This window comes from Pantherophis guttatus, chromosome 3, assembly GCF_059756535.1.
Source record: "Pantherophis guttatus breed Tessera chromosome 3, ASM5975653v1, whole genome shotgun sequence".
NCBI lineage: Eukaryota > Metazoa > Chordata > Lepidosauria > Squamata > Colubridae > Pantherophis > Pantherophis guttatus.
The window spans coordinates 180776352-180788407 of record NC_142065.1 but is presented as its reverse complement, the minus strand read 5'-3'; the positions used below and the strand labels follow the sequence as shown (position 1 = coordinate 180788407).

The window sequence follows — 12056 nt, the reverse complement described above, 5'->3', positions numbered from 1 at the left end:
CCAGAGGCAGCACATAACTACCAGATGGCCCTGGGCCCCTCTCTGCCTCCAACGCAGAGCCCTCGTCTGAGCTTCCCCAGACTCCAGGACTGGCCCACATTCCTCCCCAACCTCCTCACTGTCTGAATCTGCTGCCAGCTCAGCTGGCCGCTGGTGGGCCACAACAAGAGGGCTCATTTCTGAATTAACACATATAGTGAATAAAACTCCTTAGAAGAATTGGGATTGTCAAAATGAATAAATAGACTGATGCCATAACAATGTTTTTAGTTAGGATAAAACTAGTACAATTGGGCTTGCAATACTGGACAAAGGGAAAGATAAATGGGAAGTCTCTTCTTGACTTTTGTGCACTATGTCTGACACTGCAATATACTGGTAGTCCTCAACTAATAACTAGTTGCTTAGAGACCACTCAAAGTTATGAGTGACCCACCGCCAAAAGTTACTTAGGATCCAGATTTAACGTTCTGATGATCACCACCACTCCACTGTCACCAGTACACATTAATAGCCATTTGCAATATCCTGCAGTCACAGGACTGCAATATTTTACTGGAAATCAACATTTACTCCTGGTCTCTGGAAAAAAATGCCCTGTCATGTCCCCATCGGAGCCTGAATCTGTGGAGGAAGACGAGCCTGAGCTGGAGCCGAGGCAGCGACTTTGTTGGTGTCAGATTAAGGTGACCAGATTTTAACATTGGTAAAGAGGGTACATTGTGGGCGTGGCTTATTTTGTGGGCGTGGCTAGCTAGTAATGTGACTGGGTGGGCGTGGCTAGCTGGTCATGTGACTGGGTGGGCGTGGCTAGCTGGTCATGTGACCGGGTGGCCATGGCTATGTGTATAGGGTAAGGTGAACAGATTTTAACATTGGTAAGAGGGACACCATTGTGGGCGTGGCTTATTGTGTGGGCATGGCTTGGAGGCCATGTGACTGGATGGGCGTGGCTAGCTGGTCATGTGACCGGGTGGCCATGGCTATGTGTATAGGGACTACTCAGAGGGCTGGAAAGTCATTTCTGACAGGTCCTCACACTTTTGACTGGTCCTCACACTTATGACCATCCTCACATTTATGCCCGTGCAGCATTCTTAACAACCATGTCACTCATTTCACAACTGCTTCTCTTCACCATGATGACAAGATAGGGCAAAAATGTAAAATGTGAGGACAGTCGTAAGTTCGAGGACTGGTCAAAAGTGCGAGGACCAGTCAAAAATAACTTTTTCAGCCGTCTGAGTAGTCCATATGCACAAAAGGACTAACCAGAGGGCTGAAAAAAGTCATTTCTGACAGGTCCTCACACTTTTGACTGGTCCTCACACTTATGACCATCCTCACATTTATGCCCGTGCAGCATTCTTAACAACCATGTCACTCATTTCACAACTGCTTCTCTTCACCATGATGACAAGATAGGGCAAAAATGTAAAATGTGAGGACAGTCGTAAGTTCGAGGACTGGTCAAAAGTGCGAGGACCAGTCAAAAATAACTTTTTCAGCCCTCTGAGTAGTCCATATGCACAAAAGGACTAACCAGAGGGCTGAAAAAAGTCATTTCTGACAGGTCCTCGCACTTTTGACTGGTCCTCACACTTATGACCATCCTCATATTTATGCCCATGCAGCATTCTTAACAACCATGTCACTCATTTCACAACTGCTTCTCTTCACCATGATGACAAGATAGGGCAAAAATGTAAAATGTGAGGACAGTCGTAAGTTTGAGGACTGGTCAAAAGTGCGAGGACCAGTCAAAAATAACTTTTTCAGCCCTCTGAGTAGTCCATATGCATAAAAGGATACAGTAATTGAGAGGGATGAAGGAAGGGAAGGGAAATTAGAGTAGGAGTGACGGTTAAGAGAGGGAGGAAGAGAGGAGGAGAAGGAGAAAGGAAGAGGAAGTAGGGAGGAGGAGAAGAGGGGGGGAAGAGAAAGTAAGAAGGAAAGAAAAGAGAGGTGGTAGGTTTGAGGAGAAAGATTGCTGTACAATAAAAAAGATGAAAGGGAAGAAAGCCAACCCCAAACAAATATAAAGATATTAAGATAAAGAATGAATTGTTAAACTTTAAAGAATAAAAGAGAACAAATATGAATAAATAGCAATAATTAGAAACACACATACATACAATGTATTTTCTTTGAACAGAATATTTGGCTGGTTCACAAATTTAAACAGTGTTTAGTCATTTCAATTAAATTTACAATTTCTATATTTCCTTTTTGCCATATTTATTCCTCATCTATTTTTTTAAAAAACCAATATTACCCTTCATCCTCATCTCTAATCTTAATCAAATTCAATTTTTCCCTTCTATTCTATTTTATACCCCTTCCCATTGTCATCTATTTTTATATCCATCCTCACATTGGTTAATTATGTAATTATGTAATACAGTTGTTTAATACAAATTCAACATTTTAATATAAATCAATTAGTTATATAACTATCTTTTTTGTATATTAATCAATATGAACATGAATATTCCAATTATTTCCATGCAATCCAATTTCTTACAAATCAATTAATTATACTTACCAATAATAATAAACCAAATAATTTCCCCCATATATTCCTCCAAACCACAACTTAACCATTTCTGCTTTCAACACAGTATACAATTAATAATATCTCAATTATTACAATTCCCTAGTTAAAAAGAGCTTTTTTTTCTTTTGTGTTTTAAAATCTTGAACTCTCCTCTTTTGCCCTAAATAATTTTCCATTGTTTGCACTTACCTTTTTTGGTGAGGAAAAGGAAAATAAATCTGCTGCCTAATTTTCCAACGTTGCAAGCAAACCGCAAAGCCAACAGCCTGTTTTACTTTCAATTTCGTTTTGAGCTTGGTTTGCACAAAGAGGAAAAAAAAATTGAGCAATTTAGCAAGAGCAGAGCCCTGTGCAAATCAGCTGAGAGAGGGAAGCCGAGCTAATTAACGTAGGGCGGCCCTTTGAAGCCCCGCGGCAAGAGTTTAAACAGGTTTTTTCCCTCTAGCCATCAGCGGGGATTCAGGAGGCAGCCAGGAACCAGGAGGCAGAATGAAAAATCGGGACTTTTTAAAAACGCCGCGGGACGCGGGACAAATTGCTCAAAAGCGGGACTGTCCCGCCAAAAGCGGGACGTCTGGTCACCTTATGTCAGATTAATGTGAGGAGGAGGCAGGCCAGGAGTGGGATGGCTTGCTAGCAGGAAAGAACAAAGCCAGGATGACCAACAGAGGGCAGGAGTGGAAATGAGGAATGAAAGAGCTCAGGCGATGAGCAAGAACCACCCCCTCCTGATCCCCAAGCAAGGAGAGTAGAGAGGAGGCAGGACCAATGCAGGCCAACCAAACAACTCAGGAGGAGGACGCCCTGCCCGTCTTCACAAGGTACACCTGGGGATTGAGACTTAAGGAGACGCTGTGGGGAAGGGCATTTGTCGGGCACAAACGCTGAATTCATGGAGTTTTGTGTGCCATTGCTGATGTTTGGAGTTTCCTGGACTTCTTGCTTTATTTCTTGCTTCCTGAAACCATTGCCATCTTCCTTTGCTTCTTGGACTCATTCTCTTGCCCCACTGGATTTCTTACTTTGTAGCTGTTGTGCTCATAGCATTTTGCGGGACTACTTGCAGCCGGAGGCTGCTGGAGGGGTGTGTGTGTGTGTGTGTGTGTGTGTGTGTGTGTGTGTGTGTTGGTGTTGGTGTGATCACTCAGTTCTGGGACTTGCCATAACATGGGAGCATTTGGGGGAAAGTTGGAGCAATATAGGGACGATTTGAGCTAACTGTGTTGCCTCTGTGCCTTGCCCTGGCTCATCACATGCCCGCTGCAGACAATGGGTTTGCTTTTCAATTGCAGCACTCACTTTACAACTGTTGCATTCACTTAATGACTGCCACAGAAAGGTCATAAAATCAGATCGATCTCATGACTGCCATGATTTGCAACCATCATGACATATGATGGAAATTCAAGATTCTATCATAGTCATGTTTACCAATTAAACTAATGTTTGGTTAACCAATTTTAATTATTTTTTTAAAAAGCATGAAAGAATTAGTCAAAACACTATGCTCATGTTTGTTCTGAAGAAACTGTATTTGTGAAACAGATATTTTCTGAAGTACATCATAGATTGCATTAATACACTAGCACGAAACATGTTTACGTTAAGAAAAAAAAATTACCCATATATTATCTGCACAAAATCCAGTAAAAAATGCCCACTGCTTCTAAATAAATAGATTATAGATCACCAATATGCATAAATGTTTCCAAATCACACAAACAATCAAGAAAGTCTGATAGGCATAACTTTAATTTGTGCCTTGGAATCCTATCTGCCATCTATCTAGTCATATCTTTTTAAGGCTGTAATTGAAGCATGTGCCATTGTGTCAGCCAACATTTAACGGACTTGCCTTATGAGCCAATCACAATACAACAATCTATTAAAATAACAGATATAAACTTCCATTGTTTACAAACAAATTTACTGGTTAGATATAGTGACTTATATTTGTGACTTTTATAAATGACATGACTTTCTGTGGCTTTTTAAATTGTAATTGTTTCTGTATTTATCTTTTTTATCATTTGTAAGTCACCTAGAGTTGGCTTATTGGTAAGAAAATAAATAAATAAATAAATAAATAAATAAATAAATAAATAAATAAATAAATAAAGTAAGTAAGTAAGTAAGTAAGTAAGTAAGTAAGTAAGTAAGTAAGTAAGTTTAGGAAAAATGAAGGGCCAGGGACTCGCCTTAACATAATGAGATAATATGCAGAATGATGTGATGGGGAGGAAGTTAATGAAAATTACATGAAGGGCTCTGCACAGAATTAAATTTAAGAAAACTCCATCTATCCAGTTTCGGATAAATCCAGCTTTAAACAAACAACTCTGCATCCTTCATTCCATCCTGCTGAGAGGCCTAGCTCTGTTCTCCTGATAAATTCTTCTGCAGGTAAAGAAAGGCAGCATGATTTGACTAGATTACTTATGACTTGGAGACCGTTGTTAGATTTCTTATACAATAAGGAGAAAAATCAACTTTTGACTTTGAGATCTGAAGATTAGACTGGATTTGACTAGAGAAATATTGCAGCTTTTTAAACATAGAGATTTGTATTTAATAATTTACTACTTCTTAGATAAAATTAAGAGAATAATATTTTATGCATTTTGGAGATTTTAGTAAATTGATTATTAGTATTTTAAGGTGTTTTGTATATTGGTGCTATTTGTTTAAACTAAGAAAGAGGTGGTTGTATTATTATAATCGCTGTACCAAAAGAAAGAAGGAGGTCATTTTTGTTACAAATTTGTTTGATATATTTTTGTCACTTTTAACTTTAATTTAATTCCCTTTCCCTTTTCTTTTAATTTGTATTTTAACGTTTGATGTTGAAAATTAATAAAGACATTATAAAAAAAGAAAAAAGAAAGGCAGCACGGAGCAAGAGGGAACAAAAATACGCTTCCACAGTTCCACAAACAACCTACTGGCTGTTTCACATATGGAACTAACCGTGGGATTTTTTACCCATAGGTTACTGAAACATTGCTTACAACAGGGAACCCATCAACAATAGTTTATGATCCATAATGGCTTGATGGATGTTACACTAAATCCAAACCATATTGAACATATAATATTGAACATATAATAGCATCGCAAGATGTTTGAAATTAATCATTGTGTTTTTCCTTAAATTTGCAAGATTTCTTTACATTACTAATGTATTTCTACATTCAGAAAAAAGGCCTAATAATAGAAGACAATATTTTGGACCATTATTCTTCAAATCAGCCTCTTTGGAAAATAATCCCAATCTAATAAGGAAGCATCTACAGATAACTCTGCCTTCCTCTTATTGATAATAGCAAGTTAGCAAACCTCTTCCGAGCACACATAAATGCAAAATATGCTATTCCTGCTAAAAAGCCAGCCAGAAGAGTTGTGCCAAAAACTTTGGGTGCCCTCTTCTTTGCTACTCGAAATGCTGTTGGAAGAACTGCTGAGATTAGTATGTTGTTGACATGTCCCAAAACCTTATGAAATGGTTGTCTCTTCAAGACACGCTCATAATAGGCTTCCAAGTTAGGCCGCTTTCCATTTCCCCAACTTCTTCTTGCTAGTCCAATGAACTTCAGCCGATGGAGTGTTACAGCAAGGGATACATCAGCCAAGCTAAAGAATTCTCCACAGAGCCAAGGCTGATGTCCATTTTCTGATATCAAAAATAAAGACATAAATAATTAGAGACTAATAAAATGCAATATGATGCAAAGATTCCTCTATTGCATGCAATTAATATTCTTATTAAATGTGTGTAACCATTACTTCTAAATTACTTGTTCCAATGGTTTGGTAAATAGGAACATTACTTGACTTGAAATAGCCTAGAGATTACTAAATGGAGGTATTGTTCAACATTGCAGAAGCAAAAGAAAATGAGACAGAATTGACTGCAAATAATATTCTACCTGGTGTTTCTTCATTTCTTCTTTGCAACTCAGTTTCAACCTGATCCAAAACTTTTTCCAACTCATCTAGTATTTTCTGTAAGTACTTTATGTTATCATGGTCCATCAATTTAGACTACAGGAAATAAATAGATTATATATTAGCTTGCAAAAAATGATGATAAGTTCTCTTGAATACTGTGAATCTCAGCAAGCAATTGTAAGACTACTAAATGACACAAAATGACATGTATATAATCCCTTTTAAAATGGAATTATTCCAAGCAGAAAAGCATGCAATAACAATATTTGCTATTTCACATTAATTATCATACTCCAAGCAATCCCAGGATACATTTTAACTAATTATACATATTCTGTTCTTACTTTGAGTCGTTTCTGCTTTGCTATATATGCATCTTGCAGATCTGGGTTTTCTTCAGCGAGTTTTTTTAATTCAGATTCAGTATTACCTATTTGGCCTTGCAAAACAGCAATAAGTCAGTTAAGGTATCAATCATCAAACTTTCAAGTAAATTAAGTAAACTTTATCATGTTAGAATGTTTTACTTCCTAACCAAACGTATGGATTTACAATATCTTGTGTGAACAGTTCAGTGAACCCTCATCTGTAATGCAGAATTAATCCTGAAAGTCAACTAAAATTTATTTGACAAATGTTTTTTTAAAACACCATATGTTGCTTATTTCAGCAGGCTGATAAATTAATTTTTAATAAATGTAAATTTGGTAAAATCATTTAAATAAGAAAATTAAAATGAAACAATACCACAGATAACTAGAGCAGATAGAATTCTTGTACGTACTACGAATTCTGGTCGTGGCATACGCAGGAATCATGGAGTCTACTGCTAATTCAGGATGTAAAATGCAACCATGTGTGTATGCATCCATAGGCAAGGAATCTAGGAGTTCTCTGTAGTGTTGAACCCTTGGATAATACATACTTCCTTCTTCTGGCATTAATTTTGGAGTCTTTTCTACAGAGAAGAATATCCAGAGATGAAAGTTAACAATAAAAATTAAAAGAACATTGGCTTATTACCTCGTACCAGAGGTGGGTTTCAGCAGGTTCTGACCAGTTCTGGAGAACCGGTAGCAGAAATTTTGAGTAGTTCGGAAAAATGGTAAATACCACCTCTGACTGGCCCTGCCCCCATCTAATCTCTGCCTCCTGAGTCCCAGCTGATCGGGAGGAAATGGGGATTTTGCAGTAACCTTCCCCTGCATTGGGGAGGGAATGGAGATTTTACAGTATCCTTCCCCTGGAGTTGGGTGGGAATGGAGATTTTACAGTATCCTTCCCCTGCCATGCCCACAAAGCCACACCCACAGAACCGGTAATAAAAAAACTTGAAATCCACCACTGCCTCTTACCCACTTCAGCCCTTATATCTGAAAGTGAAAAATAAAAGCGATTTCAAATATGATCTGATTGTGGATAAAAGGCTGAATTAGTGAAGTCATTTTTTTCAATAAGTTTTTTTATTTTATTCGCAACATTAAAACACAACTCAAAAAAGGAAGAAAAGATACAAGAACAAAGCAAAACAAGATATTAAAAATAAAATAAAATAAAAATAAAAATAAAACCAGCCAGTTTAATCAACCAGTTAAACTTCAAAGCTCTGTTAATAACCTGCAATTGTATTTGCAGAAAGATTTCTAATCTACCCTAAACCACCACAATCTTTATCTCTGGTCCTTCTGGAATCAAATATCCTTGATTAATGCTTAATGATAAAACTTTTCCTTAAAATTTTAACTGAGATCTTTCCCAAAGATAGCATCTCATTCACCCAAATCATAAACTCTGTTTTAAATATCTCTGCAGCATTTGTTGTTCTAAGAATCTTCATACAAGTTGGAATGCAGTGCCTCTTGAACTAATCAAGTTATAAGAGATTTGAAATAGGGACTAATCTTTCTTTGCTTAGTCATAATGAGAATTAGCAATCTTGAATCTCCTTCATAATAAAAGTAACATTTTCTTAATATACATAGTCCTCAACTTACGACCACAATTGAGCTCAAAATTTCTGCTGCTAAATGAGTCATTTGTTAAGTGAGCTTTGCCCCATTTCATGATCTCTCTTGCGACAATTGTTAAGTGACTCACTGCAGTTATTAAGTTAGTAACTCGGTTGTTAAGTGAATCTGACTTCCCCATTGACTTTGCTTGTCAGAAGATCGCAAAAGGTGATAACATGATCTCAGGACACTGCAACCATCATAAATATGAATCAGTTGCCAAGCATTTGACTTTTGATCATGTGACCCATGGGAATGATGCAATGGTCGTAAGTGTGAATAATGGTCATAAGTCATTTTTTCCGTGCCATTGTAACTTTGAACAGTCACTAAATGAACCATTGTAAGTCAAGAACTACCTATAGTATATATCTTTCATTAGTTTTGGGCCTTTAACTTCTGTCTCAGTAGAAATGAAATAAATTTTTCAGAAGCTTATTAAGCACCATTTTTTAAGGACTGATTATAGAAAACTAGGGAAGCTTCCATCTTTGTTTTTAAAGCTGTAGAATGTGAATAAAAGACTTGTTAAACAGCTTTTATTTCTTTCATCCTTGCTTTCATGCTCAGCTGGGTCCAAGAAGTTACAAGGTGTATTAAGCCAATCTTTATTAAAGAAAGCAAATATCCCCTAATTCCTGGGAGAAAAAAATTAATAAGGGCTCCAGATCTGAGAAAGTGTAGAAGCTGATAAGTTCCACCCACTTTTGAATGAAACAGATTTTCAAGACCTTTTTTCACCAGGATTAAGGTAGATAATACTGGTCAAGGTAGATTCCTGTTTCTCTAAAGAAGAGTTGCTGATAAAAAGATTTATATGTGTCTATATCCCACTCCAAAAAATGTTTTCCTTTCGAAGTGTCTTTTCTATGTCTTGCAAGAATAAAGCATCCCTCCTGACAACTTTCTCAAATTTATTTATCACATTTAGAAACCACCCATCTCCCTCACAGAAGGACTCTGGGTGGTGTATAAATAAGACATAAAACATAAAATCTTTACTATAAATAATCATTTAGTGCATAAATAAATTTCTATGAAATAAGATGTCCCAAAGGTGCTTTTTCGAGAGGTAACTGGACTTTCTTGTTTTGCTTTGAAGACTTTTTGCTTCTTATCCAAGAAGCTTCTTCAGCTCTGGCTGGATGGTGGGAAATGGAAAGATTTATATTCCTTGCAGGCAGCTGGACATTTGCATTCTATTTGAGAGTGGTTGAGGCCACAAGGATTCTCTAGAAGAATGCAAATGACCAGCTGTCTGCAAGGAATATAAATCCTTCCATTCCCTATGAGAGGATAAAAGAAAAACAAGAAAGTCCAGTTGCCTCTTGAAAAAGTACCTTTGGAACAACAATGGCCTGGATGAATGAGAAACTCCATAGAGATATGAAATAAATACACACCTTAAGGCTTTTAAAATATACATATAAATAACTTATTACCATTCACAAAAGTATCTTCAAGGTAGTCAATAATCTGAGTTGCATCACAAATTATGTTCTCTTTGTGAATGAGCACAGGGACTTCTCCTGATGCATTTAAACGCATAAACCAAGGCTCATTATGTTCACTCAATGGAAGGCTTACATCATGCTCTTCACATTTCAACCCCTTTTCAGCAATCACCAGTCGTACCTGAAACAAATGAATGGGCTTTCCTGTTAAAAGATTATGGGTGCCCCATTTTTTTAAAAAAAGGATAGAGTTTATCACATAATGTATGGATTCAGAGCCAAACCTGGCCATAGAATCTCCAGAGTACCATATCGAACTTGGTTGTGGGATATTTGCTAATGGATATTGGGAGATTATGATAATAAATAGCTAAATAAAACATGCTGCTATTCCAGAGAAACCTGCAGGAACCATTTAATGTGAATATTAAATATTAGCTCTTCATATGACACTTTTTTTCCTGTAAGATAAATTGATCTCACTTGGTTTTGTTATTGCCTATTTTTCATTCTTTTATCTTGGATTAGCCAAGCTCCAATTCTTAATGCACAAAATTTAACAATAGTGAGAAAGGGTCTGGGCCTGTTTATGAAGCTTCCTGGCTGGAGTATGCCATTCTTTCATTATTTTTGATTCCTTCTTCTCTCGGGCACCCACTCACAGCTACCTTTAATACAGTGCTTTGTCCCCACAGGGCAAATAGGCAGTCTTAAATGGGGGGAGGGGGGGGTACATGGGCGGAGGGAGCTATCCAGGTTCTGAAATATAACATTCCTTTTAGCAAATGAGACGCTCACCTTTTGGGAACTGAAGGACTGTGTCCAGTGATAGAGGATGATTTTGGCCTCTGACTTGACCTCCACTTCAGCTGGGGGTGCTTTGTCGGCCATCTGGTCCTCCTTTTCTTCTGCCATTTCACGTTTTTCTTCCTGCTCAATTCACTGCTCCGAGATTCTGCCCATGAGATTTGGTTCTTCTTTTTTTCTCTCTCCCCTCTCTCTGTTACTGAGTCTGCTCCATAAACTGAGCATGCTCATTACTAGCAGATGAAGCTGCCTTCCTGATTTTGCCCTCACTCTCCGACAGGATTTTATGAAATGAAGAAGCTGTTGAAAATCTTGGGTATTCAGGATCAACAGAGAGATAAATAAGCTACCTACCTAAATTCAAGAAAAAAAAATTTTTTTCCTGAATTTCTTCTCTAATTTGTAATAAATAAATATTCTAGATACATTTAATTAATTTAACTAAAATACAAAGCAGCTTCTTTGAACTCAGACAGGAATCCGAACTTAAATAATGCAGGATAATGGAATTAAATGGATATGTCTTCAACATTTCAATAATATATTAATATCTGCCTCAAAATGTATATGAGGTGCATGAATGTTATGTATTTCCCATGTTTTTCTTTTAGTTCAACTCACCTTCATACATAATTGTATTAACCTCCTGGACATTTCATTGGCTCATGATTGTGTTCCATTGTAGTTAACTTTATGTTTGTTTCATAATGATAGATGTGATACTTTCTCTTGTATTTAAAATGTATACTCTAGCTTTTCCTCATCTCAGATTAAACATGTTTACTGGGGAATCTTCTTTCGCTTTTATTCCCTTATGGTTGAAGCCAGACCTGAACATCTTAAACATGTTTTAGCATGATTATATGTTTAATAGGTTTTTTAAAAATACAGACTGCTAATAGTATCATGGAAATGACAAATACACTTTTGGAATCTAAGTTAAGATCTGGACTACATAAACTGCAGTTTCCAAAAAATAAAAAATAATCATGCAAGCATCCAAATGAGGGTTACACATTTTCATGCTAGAACTACTAGTCTTCTTAAGATAATTTATAACAAAGATTGAAAAGTGTGATTAATGTGGGTAACATTGTTTAGAAAATTACATTTTTACAGAGTGTTTTGATTACAGAATAATAAATAAATAAATATTTCAAGTTGTAGAATAATGAATGAAAGGAGTCACTTAAAAGTAAGGGGATTTTGTCAATAAATGAACACAGCAAAATAAATGTTTCTAGGAAAGCATCAGTAATTCACATCACTTGAAAAATTCTT

The 12056-nt window shown here is 36.8% G+C and overlaps 1 protein-coding gene across 1 annotated transcript; it reads right to left on the bottom strand.

Moving 5' to 3' along the window:
- Positions 1-4291: 4291 nt before the first annotated feature.
- Positions 4292-10991, bottom strand: GDAP1 (ganglioside induced differentiation associated protein 1). The gene is made up of 6 exons (XM_034429989.3): positions 10767-10991; positions 9957-10149; positions 7290-7463; positions 6850-6944; positions 6484-6598; positions 4292-6227 (listed from the first exon to the last, which is right to left on the bottom strand). The coding sequence occupies exons 1-6, from the start codon at positions 10881-10883 to the stop codon at positions 5845-5847; spliced, it is 1077 nt and encodes a 358-aa protein (XP_034285880.1). The 5' UTR covers positions 10884-10991; the 3' UTR covers positions 4292-5844.
- Between the last annotated feature and the right edge of the window lie 1065 nt (positions 10992-12056).

Excerpts from the sequence above, each read along its gene's own strand:
- GDAP1 (XM_034429989.3), bottom strand. The coding sequence starts at position 10,883 with ATGGCAGAAGAAAAGGAGGACCAGATGGCCGACAAAGCACCCCCAGCT. Across the intron at positions 10,150-10,766 it reads AGTCCTTCAGTTCCCAAAAG|GTACGACTGGTGATTGCTGA; the intron begins GTGAGCGTCTCA and ends CATTTGTTTCAG. Across the intron at positions 7,464-9,956 it reads TGAAGATACTTTTGTGAATG|AAAAGACTCCAAAATTAATG; the intron begins GTAATAAGTTAT and ends TCTTCTCTGTAG.